This window comes from Heloderma suspectum, chromosome 1 (assembly GCF_057233095.1).
Source record: "Heloderma suspectum isolate Gila_16-S chromosome 1, 16-S_ref, whole genome shotgun sequence".
Lineage (NCBI taxonomy): Eukaryota > Metazoa > Chordata > Lepidosauria > Squamata > Helodermatidae > Heloderma > Heloderma suspectum.
The window spans coordinates 321,160,815-321,183,774 of NC_139458.1; the positions used below are offsets into that span (position 1 = coordinate 321,160,815).

The 22,960-nt window shown below is 41.1% G+C and overlaps 1 protein-coding gene across 7 annotated transcripts in view; it reads left to right on the forward strand.

Annotated features, from left to right (window-relative positions):
* Nucleotides 1-2,021: 2,021 nt before the first annotated feature.
* The window catches only part of ARMC2 (armadillo repeat containing 2), a 63,788-nt gene continuing 42,849 nt past the window's right edge, over nt 2,022-22,960 (forward strand). The window contains exons 1-9 of one of the 7 annotated variants that reach the window (XM_084827241.1): nt 2,066-2,209; nt 4,943-5,068; nt 8,495-8,621; nt 10,281-10,364; nt 11,648-11,905; nt 12,609-12,681; nt 13,246-13,417; nt 14,626-14,833; nt 19,482-19,558. In XM_084827241.1, the coding sequence (XP_084683367.1) occupies nt 11,688-11,905; nt 12,609-12,681; nt 13,246-13,417; nt 14,626-14,833; nt 19,482-19,558 (748 nt within the window). In that variant the 5' untranslated portion in view covers nt 2,066-2,209; nt 4,943-5,068; nt 8,495-8,621; nt 10,281-10,364; nt 11,648-11,687. Of the gene's footprint in view, nt 2,367-4,942; nt 5,069-8,494; nt 8,622-10,280; nt 10,365-11,647; nt 11,906-12,608; nt 12,682-13,245; nt 13,418-14,625; nt 14,834-19,481; nt 19,559-22,960 lie in introns of all 7 variants that reach the window. The other 6 variants (XM_084827237.1, XM_084827243.1, XM_084827240.1 and 3 more) reach the window with 6 other exon arrangements.

Sequence of the window (22,960 nt, forward strand, 5' to 3'; positions counted from 1 at the left end):
GATTTTTCTTTTTCTTTTGGCTCTTAAACCAAGAGGAGAATCAGAGAACAATGAAGTACCAAGAAAAAAGAGTTCACTGCAGATGGTGTTTGATTTCTTTTGTGGTTCCTGTCTCCAGCAGAAAAGATACAAGGAGGAATATATATGAGAAAAATATTAAAAAATACAGAAACGTAATAAAATTATCTTTGTGAACTGGGTGACACAATTACTTGGATCCAGACTTAATAATCCTTAGAACTGTCAGGGATGCTTTGACTTAGATTCCTGCACTGAGCAGGGGGTTGGACTTGATGGTCTTATAGGCCCCTTCCAACCCTACTATTCTATGATTCTATGAACTGGAATCAATGGGAGTTAAGTAGGTTATCTGGGACTAAGTCCCACTGAAGTCTATGAGACTTACTTCCCAGTAGATATACATAGGATAGTCAGTCTGGATCCAACCCTATATATCCAACAGGGAGAAGTCAACTAATTTCAATACTGATATTATAAAATTAAGATATGAAATGAAGCATGAACAAGATGACATATGAAAAGGATTTATTCTTATATATCACTTTTAAATCCTAATCTAAAGCCACCTTTTCTTGGAAGAAACTCAAATTCATTTCAATGGAATTTATTTCCTAGAAAATATGTTTACGTAGGCAGTATACAAAAGATAACTTTTCAAAGTACTAGAAACAGTATTGTGGCATTGTCATTGCTGTTTTTTGCAGTGGGGTGCCACTATGGCCTCTGATCAAACTGAATTTGCAAGGTTTTGTAGCACCTACAGCTTTTTCCCTTAGGTGTGAAATAGGCAAGAATACAAGTTGCATATGATCTGCTCTAGTCAATGTCACCATTCCATCCATGGGCATGGGACACAGAGAAACAGCTACAATTCCATTCCTTGGCATATTTTCCACTTACTCTTACTGATAAGGAAAGGGTACCACAAAACAAAATTTGAAGTGGGAGCTTATGTAGTTCTTATTTTAAGGCAAGTGACACTACTGAGGATTGTGCTACACATAAGTTAACAACGCATTTTATGACCACATCCTAGATCCTGTAAAATATTTCCACTGTAGATTTCTGTCAAGCACATAGCGTGTACTCTGTCAAGCAAATAGTGAGTACTCAACATAGTGTGCACTCAAACTCTACCTCTAAGGTTAAGGAATGGCAGCAACACACACAAAAATAAAACCTCTAAACTTCTTAGGCTCCACTGATACATGTCACTGTTGAAAGCTGACACTGGATGACAGATCAAATGGAAGTGTGTGTGTGTATGTGTGTGTGTAGAATTACATCTGCACTTTTTGCAGTGAGCAGAAAAAAGCCTTGTTTATTTTCTGTTACTCCTACCAAAAGCTGATCAACATCGTGCGGAAACGCCCCATGCAGCACAATCCTAAGCACTTAAGTGCTACCCACTTCAGTGTCCTGTCCTGCATATTCACAGGAGGCGCCGGAAAGCAGAAGAGGAGCGATATAACGGGAGAAACTTAACGTCCTTAAACTTGATTGCTTAGAAAAATACTGGTCATAATACTGGAGACAGGGATGCTGCAGTTATAACGAGGAAGCAAGGAAAAGAGACATTGCAAGGAAGAGGGAGAGAGACAAGCATTCGGGGTAAAGGCTGTTCTGGCAGCTACGGCTGCTGTGGTTTCCCAAGGCGTCGGGGAAAACCCAACCGAATAGACGTGAGAAGCGCGTGCGGAGCTGGCTATGTAAGCGGGTGTAGGACGGGATAACGACGCAGCCAGAGAATACGCCTGCCCAAGCAGTGAGTAAGGGGCTCTATGCAAAATACCCATGCTTCCTTCCCCTGAGTACACCTCGCCCGCCCGCACAGCGGCGTTTTCGGATCAGAGTTAAGTGAGCCCCTCAGCAAGCGAGGGCAACCTACCCGCTTCCGTCGCGGTTACTGACCGCGCTCAGAGTAGTTGCGCATGCTTGGTATGAGCAAGCGAGGACTGGTTATGGGCGGGATCAGGGCAGCTGCTTCAGTCGCTGCTACTGAGCATGCTCGAGAATAGCGCGGCGGCGGGCGCCCTCTGCCAACTTTCACGGCGTACCGGCAGTGACAGGAGCGGCGGGGGGAAAGCCCGCCCGTTTCTCCCAGGCTGGTGTGACGGCCCGCCCGTTTCTCCCAGGCTCTTCGATAAAGTTCCTCCCGTCAGCAGCCTTGAGGAGACACGGGCCGAAGGTGTGTGGCGGGTCGAGGGAATCGGTGCGGCTAAGCGAGGCCTGTGCGTGCGTGGGGTTGCTATGGTAACAGAGTCTGCCAGGCCGGTTTGCAGGGAACGAGGCGCCTGGAACCTGCCAAGGGCTGCCTGGCCTGATTCCCCGGCTGCTGCTTCCGTGTATGTATATATGTATGGGGCGCGGGGCGGTATTGGACTTCGCTGTGTTACCAGACCGCTTTAGGCCTTACTGCTGGCATCGCAAGTGCCCACCCGCGCTGGCACACGTGTGAATCTTGGATAGCAATTACTACAGTTGAGACGTGCTAATGGCTATCAGAATGCACTGATTCCTAGAAGATACTGAAAACTAAACAGGGAAATAGCTAAAGATATTGACAATACATCCTAAAAGATAAAGAAGTGTACTTATTGCCTCTGTTCTCTCTTAAACCAAGTCAAACATGCTGGAACTAACGAGTTGCTTCTACATCTTGATGCTTGTGCATAATAAATACACAATGCCCTGAATTTGCCTATATATAACATAACGTGTACAAACAGATTTGTTGTCGGGGTGGTGTGTCAATTTGGAGCTTTTCAATTCTGAGTGAAATAGTAATGACATCTTGGGAGTGATTCTAAACCCATCTATTTAAAGTGTGTGATATTTCTTTGTAGCTGAGTTCCTTTCACAGCTGAGAACACTGAAGCAGCCACATTCCTTAGGCCAGCCTTCTCCAACCTGGTGGCCTCCAGATGTGTTGGGCTGCAACTCCCATTGTTCCAAAACAATGGCCATACTGGTTGGAAATGATGGAAGTTGCAGCCCCACACATCTGGGGGGGTACCAGATTGAGGAAGGCTGCCATAGACTGTGAGCACATGACAGCTTCTGCCCCGAAAGTGTATGTGTGTGTGTGTGTGTGTGTGTGTGTGTAACATGGTGGAGAGTAAGATATATTTAGGGAGTGGCCCCAACTAGTACGTTGGTTTAAAACTACAAGTGGTGGGAAAGCTCTACCACCTGTAATGATCTTTCTGATCCATTTGGAGTAGCAGTAATTGTTTCAGGAATCATCAAAGTCCCAAAGGGGCGCCAGGCTAGACATTCATGATATTTACCATCTTAAAGTACCCTTCAGGATGCAATCCTATGCATATTTCAACAAAAAAAGGTCCTACAACTCCCAGCATTCCCTAGCCAATCATGGAGATTGTGCCCTTAAAAAGCTTTGGAAAACTGAGGACAAAAGGAACAGAAAGGATGCTCTGATCATTAGTTCCTATTCCAGCTGACTAAATTGGCCCCTTACTAACAGCAAATACAGATGGTTGAGTGTCTGCCCATCAATTTGGAAGCAAAACATGGCCATCCAAAGTCAAGGGAGTGGTTTCTGCACACGCGGGGAGGAGAGGCTCCCTAGGTTTGAAGAAGTGTGTAAGTCTGTAAATTAAAAGACACCTCCCTAAGAAAAGAAACAGCCCAACATGGACCTGTTTGCTTTCAGGATGTATATGGGGTGTCAGGAAATCAGGAAAAGTTGAGAGGAGAGGAGAAATAGGAATGGACCTGCTCAAATCCTCAACAGTTTCAAGTATGTCTTCTGGAAGGGGGGATTAGATTTGGGGTGACATGTGCTATGAGATTAAAAAAAACTCCACTCCCTGGACTATACAGGGCTGTTTTAGGAAGAAAGAAAGGGGGAAAGGACAGGTTTTCCTTTCACAGTCTCTAGACCCCTCTCCCCCGCTATATACCAATAGCAAGTTCAGATTCAAGTCAGGCAGCTAACTGTAAACCTGAACCCTCTAGTGCTATTTAGCACAGCAGGGATGGAACAGAAAAAATGTGCCCATCCTTGGGGGATAGAACATAAAAAAATCTCCTCTCCTTAAATTGCTCCTCACCCCCTGGTTCCTATGCAAGGAACCTGTTAGGGGCTGTTGATAACTTGCAATATTTTATTGCAGGTTCCACTTGTTGGTCCCTAATGATGAACTAAGGGGCTGCGGTGGCTTAGTGGTTAAGACGCTGAACTGCAGACTGGAAGGTTGGCAGGAGAGCAGTTCGAGACTGGGTGCTGCGTGACGGAGTGAGCTCCCGTCTTCAGTCCCAGCTTCTGCCAACCTAGCAGTTCGAAAGCAAGAAATTGCAAGTAGATAAATAGGTACCGCTTCGGCGGGAAAGGTAACAGCGTTCCGTGCATCTCGGTGTTCAGTCATGTCGGCCACATGACCACGGAAGCGTCTTTGGACATCGCTGGCTCTTCGGCTTAGAAATGGAGATGAGCACCACACCCTAGAGTCGGACACGACTGGTTGGGGACACCTTTACCTTTACCTTTTAATGATGAACTGCCCACACAGGTTGAAGTATTTGGCAAGGACAGTGAGGCTGTGTAGTATCTGTGGCTTGTTAAGAACACTTTTGTCCTAATTTACAACTGTACATGTGCAAATTCTTCAGATCCAGGAGTGTTTACAGGAGTGTTAACTAACTAAAAGTGCAGTGCCAATCTACCCTTCATTTGATGGAAATGCTGCATTTTAGAGCAAGGGTATTGCTTCATACTGATAGGATAGTCATAGCTTAATTAATATTGAGAATATATCAGTCTAGGTATTAAATCTGCTGGTACAACATAGATGGAACAGGGAAAAAAGACATAAAAACAAACAGCAAAAAGTGAACCACTTTGATAAAATTATTTGTTGCAACTTGTGGAGGACTAATGAAATGTTTGCTGTTTTAGCTGCAGGTACACCATGGCTCAATTCAGACATCGCACCAGACTATAGTTAATGGAGCTTAACAGAAGAATCTTATATATGTCTACTGAGAAGTAAGCCCAATTTAATTCAGTGGGACTTACTCCCAGGTAAGTGTGTATAGGCTTGCAGGCTAACTGTGGTTTGACATGTTCTCTGAATTGACAAACCATGGTTTGTGAAAAGCCAGCAAGTCAGAATTGGAAATCATGATTTAGAGAGTGTTGGCAAACCATGATTTGGGCTAACTGTGGTTTGGCATGATGTCTGAATTGACCAGCCGTAGTTATGGCTGTTGCACAGTCTCCAGAAACTACTGCATTATAGAGATAGGAGTGAATTTATGAACCTGATTGATAAGAAGAGAGGAAATGAAAGCAGACAAGGAACTTCAAACTATCGTTGGCCTGTTGTATATTTAAAAGCTCAGATCATGGGTTTTGTTTCTAAAGAATGGTCAGCACAAATCGTGGTTTGGTGTGATGTCTTAACAGAGCGAATGAAACGCCAAACAGGATTACTTTCTAACGTAACATCCTAGTTCTAAATATTTGTAGCTGCTTATGATATTGGGACCATGGGAAAAGGTAGTCTCTTAGGTATGTTGGGTCTGAACTATTTGGAAAAAGAAAGAATTTTGTAACTGGTTATGTTTTTAAACATTCTTTTCAGAGCACTGGGGAAAATCCAGCTCTCTTATTTTGCTAGTAACATTTATAACTTTTGCTCTTAAAATTCAAATTAGGGGTTGCTTTTTTAAGGCATGAAGGTGCTACCTCCATAGAACTCCATTCAGACTAAGGAAACATGGCTCCATTATTCAAATAAAACATAAATATTTAATGGTATGCTTTTAAAATATGGTGCTTTTGTTTTAAAGGAAATTATGGCATGTCCTAAAAAATAAAAGATAACTGTAAAGTTCAGTTTGAGGAGAGGTGGTCAAAAAAGTGGCAAGAAAGAAGACAGGAACGGCTTATAATGAAAGTCTGTTTGCAGGCTTGACTATGACTGTGCAATCAACGCCTCCATCATAACTGTTTGTAAGGCAGACAATTTAAGATCGAAAGGAGATTTGATTGAAACTTAATTAGAACCTGTCATGGGCTATGATGGTGCTGCAGCACAGAATGTGATCATGTCTCCCAGGTTGCCAGTTACTTAATTAAAAGAGAGCAAATATTAAAATCCAATAAATGATATATCTCTAGAGCAGAACATAAGGATTTTGCGATAGAAGGAGATGACTCATTCTTCTTCAAAGACTGGAGACCAGCAACATAAGAATTGTCAAGAAGATGTTATAAAACTTCACAGTGCAGCAGGGAGAATAGTAGAAATGGAAACAAAAAGAAGAAAATGGATTTGTGTTTATATTTCTGTCTCAAGGCTAATTTAACTTTAGATTATAGCACTGAAATGTGTACAGGCATTATAATTAATATGTAACCAGCTGTTGGTGCTTGAAGGCAGAAATCTTGACTCCAGCTTGGAGTTTGTGATAGAAGAGATGACCACCACTATTTCTGGAATAGTAAGACTTGCAGTACTAATGCTTACATCTTTTTTAGCACAGCCTGTGGCTATAAAAAGGTCTGATAAGTTCCTCCGGCTCAGTTGTGTACTGCTCAAGATATAGTTTCTCAACCACATTTCCCCCTGTTAGAGTGTCTTTTAGAGCAGTCATTTTCAAACAGGAGACCACTGAGAGTTTCACAGAAGATTTAGGGATTCTTCAGTGAGAAAAGAAGTAATGGCAGACAAGTCTTCTTTGAAGGCAGTATCCTACTGTTATGATCTTCCTTGGCAAAGCCTAGGCTTGGGGGAGTGTCAAGTGTATTCCAGAGCACACATTGAGCCTGAAGAGGCCTGGGCAGTGCCCTGGATGAACTGAACTTGCATTCTAGTATGTATCCCCGAATCCTTGGCAATACACAGATGCTCAGGGGGCTCCTTGGCATTCAGCTTGGCATGGAAATTGTTTGCTGTAGGTAGACAGTTTGAAACCCACACCCATAGGGGCATAGGAGTTGCTTTGAGGCCATATTGCAAGCTGCTTCTGAAACTCTCTTGAGTGTTAAAAGCAGTTTGTTCTGCATTTGTTCTGTTTAAGAAATCCAAGCCAAAGCCCCCTTTGGAATGAAGAGCTAGTTTGACACTTTCTAGCTTCCTAGAAAGTGCAATTGGTGAGAGTTAAGATAGATCCTGGCCAGGTATTCTACTTATACTGTCTAACCCAGTTTGCAAGTCACGCTGCAATTCCTGCATAGTTTAACCCAGGAATTGCTGAGGATGAGCAAAATGACAAGCATGCTGCCTCCCATGCACTCATCGTTTCTGCTTTAAATTAACAACCTAGGAACAGATTGTTTTATGACATAGGAACCTGGAAAACTCTTGGTTGTTTATAAGTTAAACGACCCAGAGTTAACACAACAATTGCCGAAGGTTGGGTTAACCCATAAACAACCCAGAATTTCCGGGTTCGCACATCACAAAATAACCCAGGAACAGGGTGTTCTTGGGTTGTTAATTGAAAGTGGAAATGACAAGTGCATGGGAGGCAGTGTGCTTGTCACTTCACTTGCCCCCGGCAATTGTTGGGTTAAACAACCCAGGAATTGCAGTGTGCTGTGTGAACCACATCTCTGTTTCTTATGCCAGATGAAATGAGTATATACCATTCAGGATGAGAAGAAACATACTGTGATTTGAAGAGACAGTATTTCAAATAGATGAGCTCAAATGGGGTTACAAATGAACTAGTTCAGGGAGTAAAATCAGAATCAGTGGAGAAGGAAGCAGCAAGTAAAGCCTTTATGTGAGAGGAGAAAGAATATGGTGTGTCTGTTTCCAGGAAAGATGGAGACTGTGTAACAAGTATGGGCTTGTTCACACATTCATGTTGGCCATGAAGTGATGAAATGTGTGAATAGGCCATTACAGATGGAACTTTCATATCTCCCCATACCACCTCACACACAGTGCTTTTCAGTGGAGTCGGTTCACACATTTCACTGCCAGTCATCAAGTGTACAGTAATCAAGTGCAGAGATCAAGTGATGGGTATGCATGTATAGGGCAGGCCACAGTAAGGGTATGAAAAGATGTTTGGATGTCTTGAAACAACTAAATATTGGTTGTGTTTGAGTGCAGTAAGCAAACTTGAGCCTTGTCAAATGTTACTGGGATTTCAGTTGGCCTTTTTTATGCAATAGAGGTGGAAAATTAAAAATAAATATTCCAGTTGGATTGCAGATGGTATCTATAGAGTAGTTGAGTTGGCATGTTGCCTTAAGCTGTATAAATGTGGAAGGAATCTTTCATTGATATATGGACTGTCTGGGACTGGCATTTTTTTAGTCGATGATCCATCCTGTGTAGGATATTAGTGTTTGGTTTTTTTGGCTGTAGTCTCAGCTTACATTTTCTAATGGAAAGCAACGCTGTTTGGTTTCTATTAGAACAATCCCTAGATAGCACAGATAACTTGTCTTGTTTGTTTTGACAGCAAATGTTTTCCCTTTATCATTCAGGTCCTGCTGAGATATCATCACTGTATTATTCACCAAATCTTCAGTTGGTGGGTGTTTTTATGGTTATCTAATGAAGTTTTTTTATGAACTCAGAGAGCCCTGAGAGTGTATAGCAGTGAAGCCTTTGGTGAGTATCTTTTGTGCATCTGTTTGTGTGACTTCCTTCCTGCTTATAAGATATGTTTTACAGTCCCAGTATTGCTTCATGGGTTCTTTGCCATTAATAATAACACATTAGGGATAATGATCATTGGAGCTCTGGTACTGCAAGGAGCTTTGCACTTTCCAGGGAGAGCACCATTTTCCAGATAACTGCCACGTATTGAAGGTAGAACTTGTAGAATGTAAACAATACACATTAACAAAACAAAAAGTATGTTGTATACAGATGGAAGTTTGGAAATCACACTGGATATATTCTCACATAGCCCAGATAGAACATATGAGACACTTTCCAGAATGCCCCAAATGTATGTTAGGAGATCATGGAACCTAAATGCTGCTCTGTGGGACAAAATACCACCTCTTCAACAACCCTCTTCCCACAAGCTAAGTAGATCTCAATAGCCCCCTAGTGGATTTTTCAAAGTTGGCTTTAAAATCTAGGATTTATCATTTGTAAGCTGAAAAGACCAAAAATGCTCAATATGTCATACTATGTAAACAATGTGTAGAACAAAATGTCCCTCTCCTCAATACTCCTTTCCAAATAATCATCATGTGAAATAGTATTTTCATGTGTGTATTAATCTCATCTGAGATCTTCCTTACTATGGCTCTAATGTTCTGACATAAAACTGGATAAATGAGGAATCATTTATTATTGCTAACACAACCATTTATTTCCTATATACACATTCATAATGAAACGCGTGTCTTTTTAATTTCCCTCTGCTATCTGCTTCTAATGTATGTTAGGAGATCATGGAACCTAAATGCTGCTCTGTGGGACAAAATACCACCTCTTCAACAACCCTCTTCCCGCAAGCTAAGTAGATCTCAATAGCCCCCTAGTGGATTTTTCAAAGTTGGCTTTAAAATCTAGGATTTATCATTTGTAAGCTGAAAAGACCAAAAATGCTCAATATGTCATACTATGTAAACAATGTGTAGAACAAAATGTCCCTCTCCTCAATACTCCTTTCCAAATAATCATCATGTGAAATAGTATTTTCATGTGTGTATTAATCTCATCTGAGATCTTCCTTACTATGGCTCTAATGTTCTGACATAAAACTGGATAAATGAGGAATCATTTATTATTGCTAACACAACCATTTATTTCCTATATACACATTCATAATGAAACGCGTGTCTTTTTAATTTCCCTCTGCTATCTGCTTCTAAAATTTCTTCTTCTAAATTGTTTTGGCTTATAAACCTGAAATAAATAAAATGCATAACATCAGGAAATGTTCTTCAGAGAGGCAGAGAGACTTAGCCTACCGTTTATTTTCCATCCTTAGTCACATGGATTCCAGATCTGAGGGTTATTGGTCAGGCAGTTCCTCCAGAAGTCAGATCGCTCTCTTTGACTGAATGCTGAAACAATGTACATGATGTAGGAATGTTTTTTATGGTTTGGTTCTTCTGTATAAATAGGTTTTGTCTGCATTCGTTGACATCCTGTGCTACTAGAGAATGATACGTTGATATAGCCGAGTACTGAATTAAAGCAAATTCATATAGAGTTATTAGAATGGTCAAACATTCTGGTAAAACAGAGATGTTGTCCTGAAATAACATGCATGTCTTTTGTGCTATTTTCTTTCCTATGCCTGAAAAGACAGGTCACATCCTGTGAAAACTTGGAAGAAGACAAGTAGGTTAGGCACACCTGCTAGAAGATGTGATTGTAACCTGCGGGCAGGTAGGCTCTCAGCTCCTGAAGGTGGCTCTTAGCTCCATTCTTAATCCATAATTTTTCTAGGTTTGGAATGTACAAGAACCCAAACAGTGCTACAACACCAGATTACACTGTTTGGATACCCCTCTTGTGGCTGTTCTTCATAGCATGTCCTATAGCAGAAGCCACACATCTGATTCTCCACACAACGAGAATGATATGGACATGGTGCTGTCAACTTTACTTGAAGTTATTACTATGTCTTTACTGGTGCTGAATGCATTTTTTCCTGTTGTTGGCTGCAGCATTAGGTTCTTTATGCTTTCTTTTTGTCTAATGAGAGGAATTTCTTCACCCAGTTATACACCATGTTATGTCAAATCATGATGTCAAATCATGTGTGAACCATGGTCAGGAATGCATGAGATGAGACTGAATGATATATGAAGGTGATATTTGGATTTTCTGATGTTTGTTTTGGGTGAGGGGGTTAAACAGAGGAACATTTGCTGTACAGCTCATAGTTTAGGTGTTATAGCATTACTGAGCATCTTTGGTCTTGTTGGTATATAACTGGTATTGAAAATCGTATGTAGTAAGCCAGATGTGAAAAATCCATTTTGCAGTTACCTTCTGTATGGTTCACAAGCATCCATATACATAAAACATCTATCTCTAATATGTAACTGATAGCAGCAAATGAAATATGTTTGCATTATAAATCACCGTCCACTGGGCATGATATTTGCATAGGGCTAATACATATAGGTTCAAACCATGAAGAAACCATGTTGACCTCACATTTAAGAAATGACAGCACAGTTTGAGCCTATGCACATTGGACTTTATAGGAGTGGGCCTATGCAAATTCTGTATCCAACATCTGGCGGGCTAGGAGAAACACAGCCATGCCTGATGGGGCAATCCTATACCGTGTATAGGCTCTTTGTACTTAGGACATATCTGAAATTATCCTATATTTATTATGGGTCTTGATGTCTTAAGGCTGTGTGTGCATGTTCTATTGCTGTTGCTTTATTGTAGCAGGATGTAACACAAATATACCAGTAACAGCAGGGACAATACAGTGCTGGAGAATCCTGCAATAGCGTAGGTTTTGCTGGCATACAAGCTAGACTGACCATGGTACTCTGTAGTACAGACAGATGGCTGAGCAGCATGGACTAATGACCACTGCAGTGGAACCACGGGTGTTAGATGTGCATCAGCGTGTGATCTGAACCCTGAAAAACTTACATTGCAAATAAGCCCCTCATAATTTTATATGTCTTGTCTCTTCTATGCAGTGTGTGGAGTGCTTACTACAAACTACTTTCTAGCAGAAAAATGCAGCCTTCAAAGAATAAAAATGTAGAATATTCAGAAGCTTTCTATAGACCTTCATTAGCTGTTCAGAAGACCAGTGCTGAGATCATAAATGAAGCACGGAAAGCACTTAGGACCTTAAGAACTCAAAGACCATTTACACCAAGAGAGGAACAAAGGAAACTTTTTGGATCTGCTTCTTCAAGAACACCTGAAAATAGGCCACCGTCTGCTTTTAGGTATGGGGTTTGGAGGGAAGGGCTATAACCGTGGATTCTGTGTGAGCAGGTGATGTTGTATGTTGATCAACACTTTGTATGTTGATCACTGTTGATTCAAGAGGGTCAGAAAAGTAAAAAGGCTGACATACAATTCTCCATGTGTTTCAACAAGGAGTAAATCCTTCTTGCTATATGTGTGTAGCTCGTAAAAAGTTAGGCTAGAAATAGTTGAAGTGTTTTTAACAACTTTTCAAAAGAAAGTGTTAATTGTCGTCCAAAACAATTATTAGGTTGTGCATGTAGGAGGAAGCTGAAGCTCATCTGATTTACTGTCTGGAAGACTCATCTCCTGCTTTTGTTGATTTTGTGATTCCTAAAGGAATTTCTTCTACAGGAGAAGCACCATTGCTGCATGGACTGCCATTCTAGCTCCTCAGTAGTAGATATAGAGTGGATCCAGAGTGAGACAGCATTAATTCTTGTTCCATCAAATAATTAGGCTAGGTACTGTGGCCTATACTTAGCCCTATTGTTTTCCTTTCTAACTTGTCTTTTGTCTTTTGCTTTGCATTCCAAGAAAGAGCTTTTGAGGTACATTAAGCAATTTGGCAGAGGTAGCATTTTCACTCCATTAGTGCACATAGAAGGTTCTTTTTGTGGGGAAAACATGTAAGCCGTTGTCTCCTTTACTCATTTATTAACATGGGCCTTTTCATTCCAGTCTCCATGCTTCCAGCTTTGAATCAGTTGAATTGAGACCTGTTTCTTGTGCACGCCTCAGCCCACTGGACCATGTGCGTATTTTCTATTGGCAGGACTCTATGTACTCTGTACCCTGTCAAAATTTGATACCAAAAAAAGTTGCATTCTGCAATCTGTATAAATTATACAGACACTTAAGCTGACAGTCTACCACTAAAAATTTATTCAGCCATCTCTCTGGCTTCTGAGATTCTGTAAATATGTCCCACCTGGTTTAGGTAAGTAGACCTTTGCAGCCATAAGTACTAGAAACTTGCTTTATAAGAAATGGAAAGTAAGATTTTTCAGAAAGGTGAATTTTGTGCGCACTACCACATTTTGCAATTTTTCTGCAGTCTTGAGGAATGGCACCATATGCACAACCCTGACTATTGGGATTAAAGTTATGTAGGCTGTTATGTTTTGTGCCTAGTATAAAGGACAAGGCCTTTTCAGTCATGGCTAAAGTTTTATGTAGCTCAGGGAGAACCTCTGTGAGAATTGTTTTTTAAAATAAATAGATTATGGCAGGAATCATGATCTTGCAGATCCCCACTCTTCTGTCTCTGACAATGTATGACTTGCTTTATGTTAAGTTAGATCTTGTCTTGTAACAGAAGCCAAAGCTGCTATCATCAACCACAAGCGATGAAGAGCATCAGATTTCCCCTCCTAAACCACTGCTGGATTCAGAGGAGATCAGAAAAGTCAGTAATGCTCGTGCACGTTTGTTTAGAACTGCATCTTATGGAAATCTTCTCCCTGATAAAGTATTTCTTCCCAATGCAAGTAAGGATGTTTCTATATAATTCTTTTTACCAATATATTTTAAAAACAAATTCTTTTTAAAAAGGTCAGCCTAATTGAAGAATTGAAATCCAGATTTCAGTCCACAGTGCTGAAATAGCTTGCAGGTCATATAAAATTAAGGCATTTGTATTTTAATATATTAGTTTGGATCCTACATTAGCCTTCCATGAACTGAAGGGCCCCCTCCATCTATAGAAGGCTTTTCCTCCAATAGAGGATACCACTGATGGAAGGCCAAGGAAAGCAATACTTGGTGATTCACCCCTCTCCTTGCATGCACGCATGCACGCACACATGTGCGTGTGCGCGCGCCTATTCTAGAGGGTCCTCCAGTCCTCCAAAACAGATTTTAGAAGGGCATAAGAGTCTGCGGGGAGAAGGGGGAATTGGAGACAGTTGGCTCTATTCCCCGTCCTCCCTCCACTGGTAGGAGTATCATGTGAGTAGAACTTTGCTCAGGGAATCTTCCTGCTGGCGGGAGCACATTCAGGATTCAAGCCATTGCAACTATGGTGCACCAAATTCTAAAATAGTTTCTTTAACCTGACCTCTAGGTGAGCGGGGAGGGATTTGGTTGAGTGCATAACAGAAAGGATTATTTTGGGGATAATAGCAGGTAGTAGTTTGAAGCAATTCCACCCCTTACTCTGTGTACAAGATACAATAAGTAGTGACAGTATAAAAATGGAAAAAGAAGAGTAGATCCTATCTGAGAAGGCAGAGGGAATATTCTGTCATGTGGTGGGATCAACTGGTTGGTCCTGAATGAAGGCGCATTTCTGCTGCTAGTGCTAGGTCCTCTAGGAAGAAAGTTTGAGAGGCTCTGCTTTAGAGAACCTATTAACTGTTGTTTTTTATTTAAAAAAAATATTAATACCTTCTGATTGGGCTCCTTTTTTTGCATTTATTGTGTAACCTGATGTCATTATTAAAGCTGCAGGATATGAAACATTCTTACACGTAGTTTAGAAAGAAAGGTTTCTACACAGCTGAAATGTTAGAGCCCTTAAACATAAAAGCATTTTTAGAAGTTCATGTCATCTTAGAAAAATCTTTTATGCAAAGAAGACTGGCTACCTGGCAAGGACAGTTATTATAATGCGGAGAACAATATTTCAGAAGCATCTCTATCTGCCATTTTAAATACCTCTCTCTGTGTGTTTACCTTTAACCTTTGGTTCAAACAGGCAAGAGGCTGAGTTTTGAAGAACATGCTGCTATGGATGATATTTCAAGGAGTATTAATGAAAGTTTTCCACAAAAACGGACTGACCAGTTGAGTTTTAAGGATGAGTGTCCTCCACTAACATATAAAGAGCATCATAATAAGATAGTAAGGGAAGATGTTTATCCACAAATGATAGACATATCTCCATCTCAACTAAGCAATCAAAGGTTGGTATTTTATTTAGCTTTATAATCGTTAGACATTTCCACCTGTCACTTAAGAATGCATTTAAGTAATTTGTGGTGTTTGTTTCACACATTAATGTGAGAGATAATGCAGAGATAATGCAATTGAAGTTATGCAGTTGAACTCTTCAGTTTAGGCTTACATTGAAGAAAGCATCCAAAACTCATACTATTTTATAATGGAACTTTATATTATAAACTTACGTCTAAATTCAAATTTCATTGACATTACTATATGCAGCGTGTGTGTGTGTGTATACACACACACACACACACTCTCTCTCTCTCTCTCTCTCTCTCACATGTTCACATACATGTGCATGTATATAAAATATATAAAATATACGTATGCTGTACATAACATAAGAGTCATGCTGGATCAGACCAAGAGACTACCTTACCCTGCATTTTGTTCAAACAGTGACCAACCAGCTGCCTGTGAGTAACCCCAAAGTAGGACAGAAGTGCAATAGCACCTTTCCAGCTGTGTTCCCCAGGACCTGGTATACATAGGCATACTGCCTCTGATACTGGGGATAGCATATAGCCATCAAGACTAGTAGCCATTGATAACCTTATGAATTTGTGCAATCCGCTTTTAAAGCCATCTGAGTTGGTGGCCATCACTACATCTTTATGCGCGGTGTGAAGAAGTACTTCCTTTTATGTGTCCTGAATCTCCCACCAGTCAGCTTCATGGGATGACCTCATGTTCTAATATTATGAGGGGGGAGAAAACTGTAAACTATAAAACATTTAAAAATGGGTAGACACCTGTTTACAAAATTAATAACTACATAATATAACCCTTTTCTTTGACAATAGGAAATCACTATCTCCCCCCTCACCCACCTACCCAGTCTTTATGGATCTAAACATACAAAACCTAAACCCATTTTCACTTGTAACAACAATTCCTGGGTTGTTTAAGCCAGGAATTGTTGGGGGCAAGCAGCAGTGAGTCCAGTCTGTGTCTTACATTAGTTCAAGCCTCTTGTACCTCTTCTTCCTAGAAGACCCAAGGTACATTTTGTCTGGAGCAAGATTATTTTGTTTGCCAATAATGGCAACTGATAACCCTTGAGCGTAAAGAGAATCAAGTGAATAGGATCCTGGATGCAGAGTTTCCATTGCATGCCCTCAAAGACTGGCTCCAACCCCTAGTTCGAAGACTGTAATGAAAAAAACAGATCTCCTTATTCATCGGCAATACCTTTTTTTTGGTGTGTGGTGTCCTTGGCACCATTAACATCAGTGAGATGCTCATTTTGTTTCCATTCAGGTAGGTGTTGTTGGTGCTAAATTCCCTAGTGGTTATCAACCTATAGTTCCTCTTTTGTCTTACTTGCCAGCGTGGTGTAGGATGGAATCACGTGGTGTAGGATGGAATCCATAGACCTGGTTTGCACATAATGCTAACTAATGGTTTATTTAACGTATGGCTAACTCATGGGGGATGTTTGCATGTCATGGCGTCATCCGTCTGCAAATCATGGGTTAATTAACCCATTCATTCATTAACCCATGATTTGCAGGGATGTGTTGCATCCATTTTCTGTAAACAATCTCTGATGGGCATGATTGGATGTGAACTCAGCATAACATGTGAACTCGGGTTGATAGGTTGTTTAGGGGCTAAACAACCCAGTGGATAACCCAACAACAAACCATGTCAATCATGGGCTAAATAACCCAGGATTTACTGCTATGACATGTCAACTGGGTCATGGTTTCTTGCCCTACCCAGTGTTTGTCTGGCAAACAATTGAACAAACGGCAGTTTGTTTTCTCAATCCCTGAGTTGTTTTTCTCCTCTTCCTTCACTTGCTCCATCCCTGTATCCAAATACCTTTGTGGCACTGAAGTACTGACATGTAGAGCAGCTGGATTTTTTTTACCACTCTTGGCCCCACCTCTGTAGCTTAGCAAAACAACCCATGAACCACCCACAGTTCTGGGTTTGCATGTAACTCATTTAAACTCATAGTTTAAACAATCTAGAGTTCACAACCCTACAACAAACCATGGGGTCTCTTTCTGGGTTTCTGATTAACAAACCATGGTTTGTTAGTGTGGCTGGGTTTGCACATCACAACAACACAGAATTCAAATAAACCATGGGTTAGCGATATGTGTGAACCAGGTTGTAAAGTTCAACAGGGCTTACTCCCAGATAAATGGATTGCAGCCTAAATTGATTTATGTCACTTCAACTTTTTTTAATACTATGAATTCCATTGGCTGAAAAAAATGTATAGTAAGGATGTACGAAAGTCACTTACCTTTTTGACGAGGCGATTCACGGTGGGGGGGAGGCGCTCCGCACCTCCCCCCAAAATCCTTCTCTGGCCAGCTCCGCTCCGCAGAGATTCCACAGACTTGCCGGCCGGGGCTGCCCGCAGCTGGAAATCTGGCCACTGGGCAGCCTTCCTTCCGGAAGAAAAAAAAACACACCCACGTACGCAAATGGCGGCGGCTATAGCAGCCACCATTTGCGTTCCCTTTTCTCCGCAGTTTTAGCCTACGTAAATATTTACGTAAGCTATTACTGCAGAAAAAAAGGAACGCAAATAGCGCTTTTCTCCGCCATCTCTAATGTATAGAGCTTTCCTAAATTTGCTTTTGCTCTGCTCATTTTGTATGGCAGCAGGGCTAGAAATTAGTTTTGGTACCAAGTGAATACTGTTCTTCATAATTGATGAGAAGAAACCTCACACAGAGCGATAATTGTTAAGTTAGCAGGTATGCTGAAATACTTAATTTGTAGCTTACTCTGCAAAATTATTGTTGCAGTTAAATGTATTTACCTTCACCAAAACTGATTTACCTTTATCAACACCATTTCACCTTTCCTTGTCCATATTATTTATGAACACTAGATGGTTAAATCCTAGCATTTAAGCGAGATTGTTCTATATGAGCTTCACTGTGGTTACTGAATATGGTTTGACATTGCCTAATTATGGTAGTGAAGTAATCTGGAAGATGAAAATCTTACGTTAAGTGGATTGAATGTCTTTAGGACCCAGTATTTACACTGCCAGGTAGAGTAGTCTTTATAATAGGCACCTCTATTTTTAAATATGTCCATGTTGTTCAGGTGCATGCTTAGAGTTATAGTTGTTGATTTAAAAAAAAAACCCAACTACATAATTATAACATCCTCTTCTAATCTAGGTTTTCCATTTGATTTTTATCCTTGTGGCCCATTTTTCTGGAATACAATATTATCTGAGGCATGAATGTTATTTCTATACTGGCCAGTAGCTAAAGCTCTTTAGGCTGTTCACAACAAGTATGTAACTATAAGCACAGTGTAGCAGATTAATTGGCATTGTAGGCCATAAATCATGCTTCATTTAAAAATTTGCTCCCCCAAGAAAATTTCACCAAATTAGTACAGAGTAGTTTAAACAGGGACCTTTGAAATCCAAGAAGAGCTCCCTTTTCCATAAGTCTTTACCACAATTGAGATAAATTGCTGTTATCTGACAAATTCCTGTGGGTGTGGGGTTTCCAAGACAGATAAATCGATGGATATATTTTCTTTGGAAATCTGTTGCTTAGGCTTGAGAAATGGAATTGAGTCTTCTGAAGGTTTCACAGGTGACTGCTTTGAACACTGAAAATTGCTATAGAAATGACAGATGATAATTTCCAGGCAAACACTATTTTGTAAGAAATGCCTTACCTGGTTTTAGTAACTGTTAAATGACTAAAACGTATACATTTTTTTAAAAATCAAAAGTTGATATATACATTTTGTATTTGTACTAGCTCTGCTACTCTAAGAAAGTGGCATTTGTAGAATTTAAGACTCTGCACCTGAATTCAGTTCATTATCTCCTGGCAGTAATGTCCTGTGTTGTGATTCTCTCAGTTTTCAGTAGCAATAGTGTTATGTTCAATAATGGCGGCCTCTTGTGGTGTAATGCTTTTTTGCAGCATGCTTAGATTTATTTACAAAATATTGTATAAAGTTCTGTTTAAACCCAACATCTAAAAAGGTAAGTAATATATATAATATGAGATTAAGTATAAAAGAAATGACTATTTCATTTATGACACAGAAAAGATAAGTAAGAACTGGGGGAGGGAGACATGCAGGATGAAGAAAAATACTCTGGGGCTGCATCCCATCTGCTTTTCCTAATTGATTGAAATTTATATATGGCAGTGGGCTGATTGCAAGCTGTGGTTGGCTGCACCAAGTATAGGCAACCCCAGCCCCAATTAGATCAGAGGAAATTTCATTGGGTTAGGGGGGAGCCTAACTCCATAATCTATCAGAACATTTGTAAATTACCCTGTTAAGTGGGGTATAAATCCCAATAATAAATAGTAGAATTAATAAAATACAGGGACCTGTTCCTCCCCAAACTGTTCTGGAGTTAGCATATATTTGCTTGTTTTGGCTGCTGGGAAAGCCCTGGGACCTGAGGTTACAACACGTGTGCTGTGTATGGGGATGGTTTGGCAAGGTCTAGCAATACCAGGATGTGCTTTTCACTTACCAGAAAGCCTCCTCAGTTGTCTGCATGGAAGGTGAGACTGCTGTTATGTACATGACTTTGACATTTTTGTACACTTTGCTATGTGTTAATCCTTTTTTTTTCTTTTTTCTTTTTAGTGACCAGGTTAATAGGCAGGAAAGTCCTTTATTATGTCCAGACATCACTGAATGGACTAAGTCTGCAGCTAAGTCGGGTATGTCACATAGGCCTGGTTTGCACATAATCATGCTAAACCATGATTTAATGTTGCATGCACAAGACCTTGTGAGCCTAAGTGAAGACTCTGGCTTGAGTGCTTCCTCCTTCTTTTTCCTCCTCCCATGTGCCTGGTAGTAGGACTAAACCATTATTCAGTTTCACTTTCCCCAGTTTCTGGCTTGTTATATACAAACTAGGGGGGGATCTTCACAACAATGGAATGAGAAGCACGTTGGAGTTTTACCCGGATTTTCATGGAATCGGCTTTGGTCTGTCAGGGACACATGAATCAAGAAAAGGCAAGTGGACTGTACCTTCAAAATCTGGCGTTCGGGAGTCACACAGTGCTTGGAAGGAACATACTTCCAGGTTTGGGGGGGGGGCGGGGTAGAACTGAATGTCATCAACCTACTAGGGTCTGCTCAACCAATAAGAGAGACTTGTTTCCCACCCCTGTCCAGGCTCCCCCCTGCTACTACATTATTATGAATGGAGAGCAGTGAATTTTCCCTATGTGTGCAGATTTCCCTGAAGAAGCCAAAATCAAGTGCAGCATCTGATGGCTCCCTGTGAGAGCTTCCCCATACCGCAATTTCGCCCCATTCCAGCACTCTGCCGCAGAATTGTTTTTTCCAATTCCCCTTCTCCCTTTCTCCTCCCTGCTCGCAATGAGAAGCTCCCATAAACCCAAAAGATCATTACTGCAATAAATCTGAGAAGGGACTTTACATAATGACAGAGAAACAACGTTACATCAGAGAAACTACACATCAAAGAAGCACAACATCGCAACAGTGAATTAAGAAAGCAACGGAGAAGTGAAGGAGCGCTTTAGCGCAAGTTACTAAAGTTAGCCTTTAACCCTTTCACTGCAGGGGAGCAAGATTTATTTCTTACTTCTGAGTAAACATGCACAGAAAGGGGGATACTTCCATTGGGGAAACGAGAGAGAATGGGGGGCCCCACGCCCTTGACTGCATCACTGCCAGGTCACAGGCACACCCAGGATTTAATGTGGGGGGACATGGCACACTGTGCTAAAACCGCTTTCAGGAAAAGAAAGTCAGCATAAAAGAAGTTTCAGAAAATGTGGCTTTTCAAGACGGAAGTGGCTGGTTGGCAGCAGATTGGTGATGACGTCATCTGTTGCAAAGGAATTCAGACTACTCTAACTTCACACCAAATCGCTTGTGAAGACAGCCCCCACAAGTCATGGTTTTATAAAGTCTTGTTTGTTAAACAAGCCAGATTTATACCACATGGCTTGAAGTCAGCTTGTTTAGCAATTGAGTAGAGTTTATTTTAAATCATAAGTACTGGTTTGTACTTAACAACAAGCCAGGACTTGGGGAAAGTGACACTGAATGCTGATTCAGTGTCCTCCCAGTCTTGCCTGGCTCACAGAGGCTCATACATGTAACGCTAAATCATGGTTTAGCATTATGTGCAAACTGGCCCATTGTATTGGTTGAGTATAGATTTTAAATCTCTTTACTCTCTTGTATATTTCTGGATTGCATCAGCAAATTTAGAAAGCAATTAGTACTATTCATAGTTTTAATTAATTTTCATTATGTCGTCTTATTCAGATCTACTATACTCACTGTGATAGCAGTGGATCATATAATGTGCTTATTAACTGTTTTCTTTGCTAAGACACTCCTAGAAATACAAATGATGAATAACATTTATTACAAATATAAGGAATAGGGCTATAATCCTAAGCAGTGCTACCTGGAAGTAATTTCCACTGAACCCATTGGGGTTTACTTCCAAGTAAACATGGTTAGGGTTATTCTCTTGGCCAGATACTGGCATGCTGAGAATCCTGAAAGTGGTCTGGTACAGCATGTCAGCTTCCTTAACAACAGTAGATGCCCATAGGAATCTAGTTGGGGACTGTGGGAAACAGGATGCTGGACTACATAGGCCATTGGTCTGATCCAGCGGGGTTTACCTCTGTTTTGCTGAGTCACAACTACTTCCTGAGAGGTGGGGTTATCTGGAAGGCTGTTGCCACTGGGCCAACACCTGCAGGCCACCACCAAAGGGGAGGGGTCACTTTGGAGAGGACCAAGGGCAAGGGGCAGGATTCTGAAAGGAGAAACCTGTGCTGAAATAGAAAAATAGAGTTGAATGTGGGACTTTTTGTTTGTAATATCTAGCTGGTGTGGTGGGCTGGGCCTTTGGCAGAAAAGGAAAGAAGGTTGCTGGTCTATCTTGTTATCAGGCCAGTTGAATGGGTTGAGTTCTTGGTGGGATTTGGGGTCAATTTGCTATGTGTTTAGGAGGGGAGGAAGGTGGGATCGCTGTAAATGTAATGAAGAGCAGAGAGAGTAACGGTGGTGGGAGATGATCATATCAGTTGAGGGAAAGGGTATTGAGATAACTGTGGCTGTGTTCCCATACATTCCAGCCTCAGTTACTTTGGTAGCTTTCCTGCAGACCCCTCTGTCCTTCAGGTGCTGTTGATGAATGCTAAATTGGCCTTTGGGAAAGGATGTATCATCTCCAACCTAATAGTTGAAGTGCAAGCTAACCTGGCTTGTGTCACCAAAACCTGGTGACCCAAATGTGTCTACCAGAGTTTCTTGTACAGCACCAAGCTTGACTAGAAGGGCGGGAGTGGGTAGCCTTAGTCTATAGCAGGGGTAGTCAATCTGGTGTCCTCTAGGTGGTTTTGGACTACAACTCACATAATCACTGACCCTTGGCCATGCTGGCTGGGGCTTATGGAGGGTTCTAATCCGAAACATCTGGAGATTGCCTAACTCTGGAATATAGAGACTCCAGGCCTTCACATCCCTAGACAGAAGGTGGTCTAGAGTGTGGTATTGAGGCCTCCAATGCTGGTGGTCCTTGGAGACTTTAATATTCACACCAAGGCTACCTGGTTGAGAGCAGCTCAGGATTTCATGGCCACTGCATCAATCATGGATTTGTCTCAGATAATATTTGGTCCAACCCATGTGGCAGAATCTCATTTTCTGTTCTGGATTGGGAGGAAAGTATCTGTGGATGGGAGAGCAGTAGTGACTCCTTTGGTATGAACAGATATTTATGGGATTAGGTTTGACCTTCAGGCTGCCTATAATCTCTGCAGGAGTAGAAAGCTGAGGCTGATGGTCCACCCCTGGAGGCTTATGAATCAAAATGGATTTCTGAGGTCTTGTGGGGATTTCCTGGCAGGCTTAGCTGGTGGTCTTGCCAAGGTTCTGGTCTCTGCTTGAAATGATGGAATGACCTGGCCTGCTGATATGATCACTTCCAAACATCCTCAGCCCAGTCATTGAGCTGTGTTGTCTACTTGGTATGTTGAAGACAATGAAATGACAGGGTTGATAATTAGAATGCAAATGATGGAAGACTTGTAATGAATATGACTGGACACAGATAA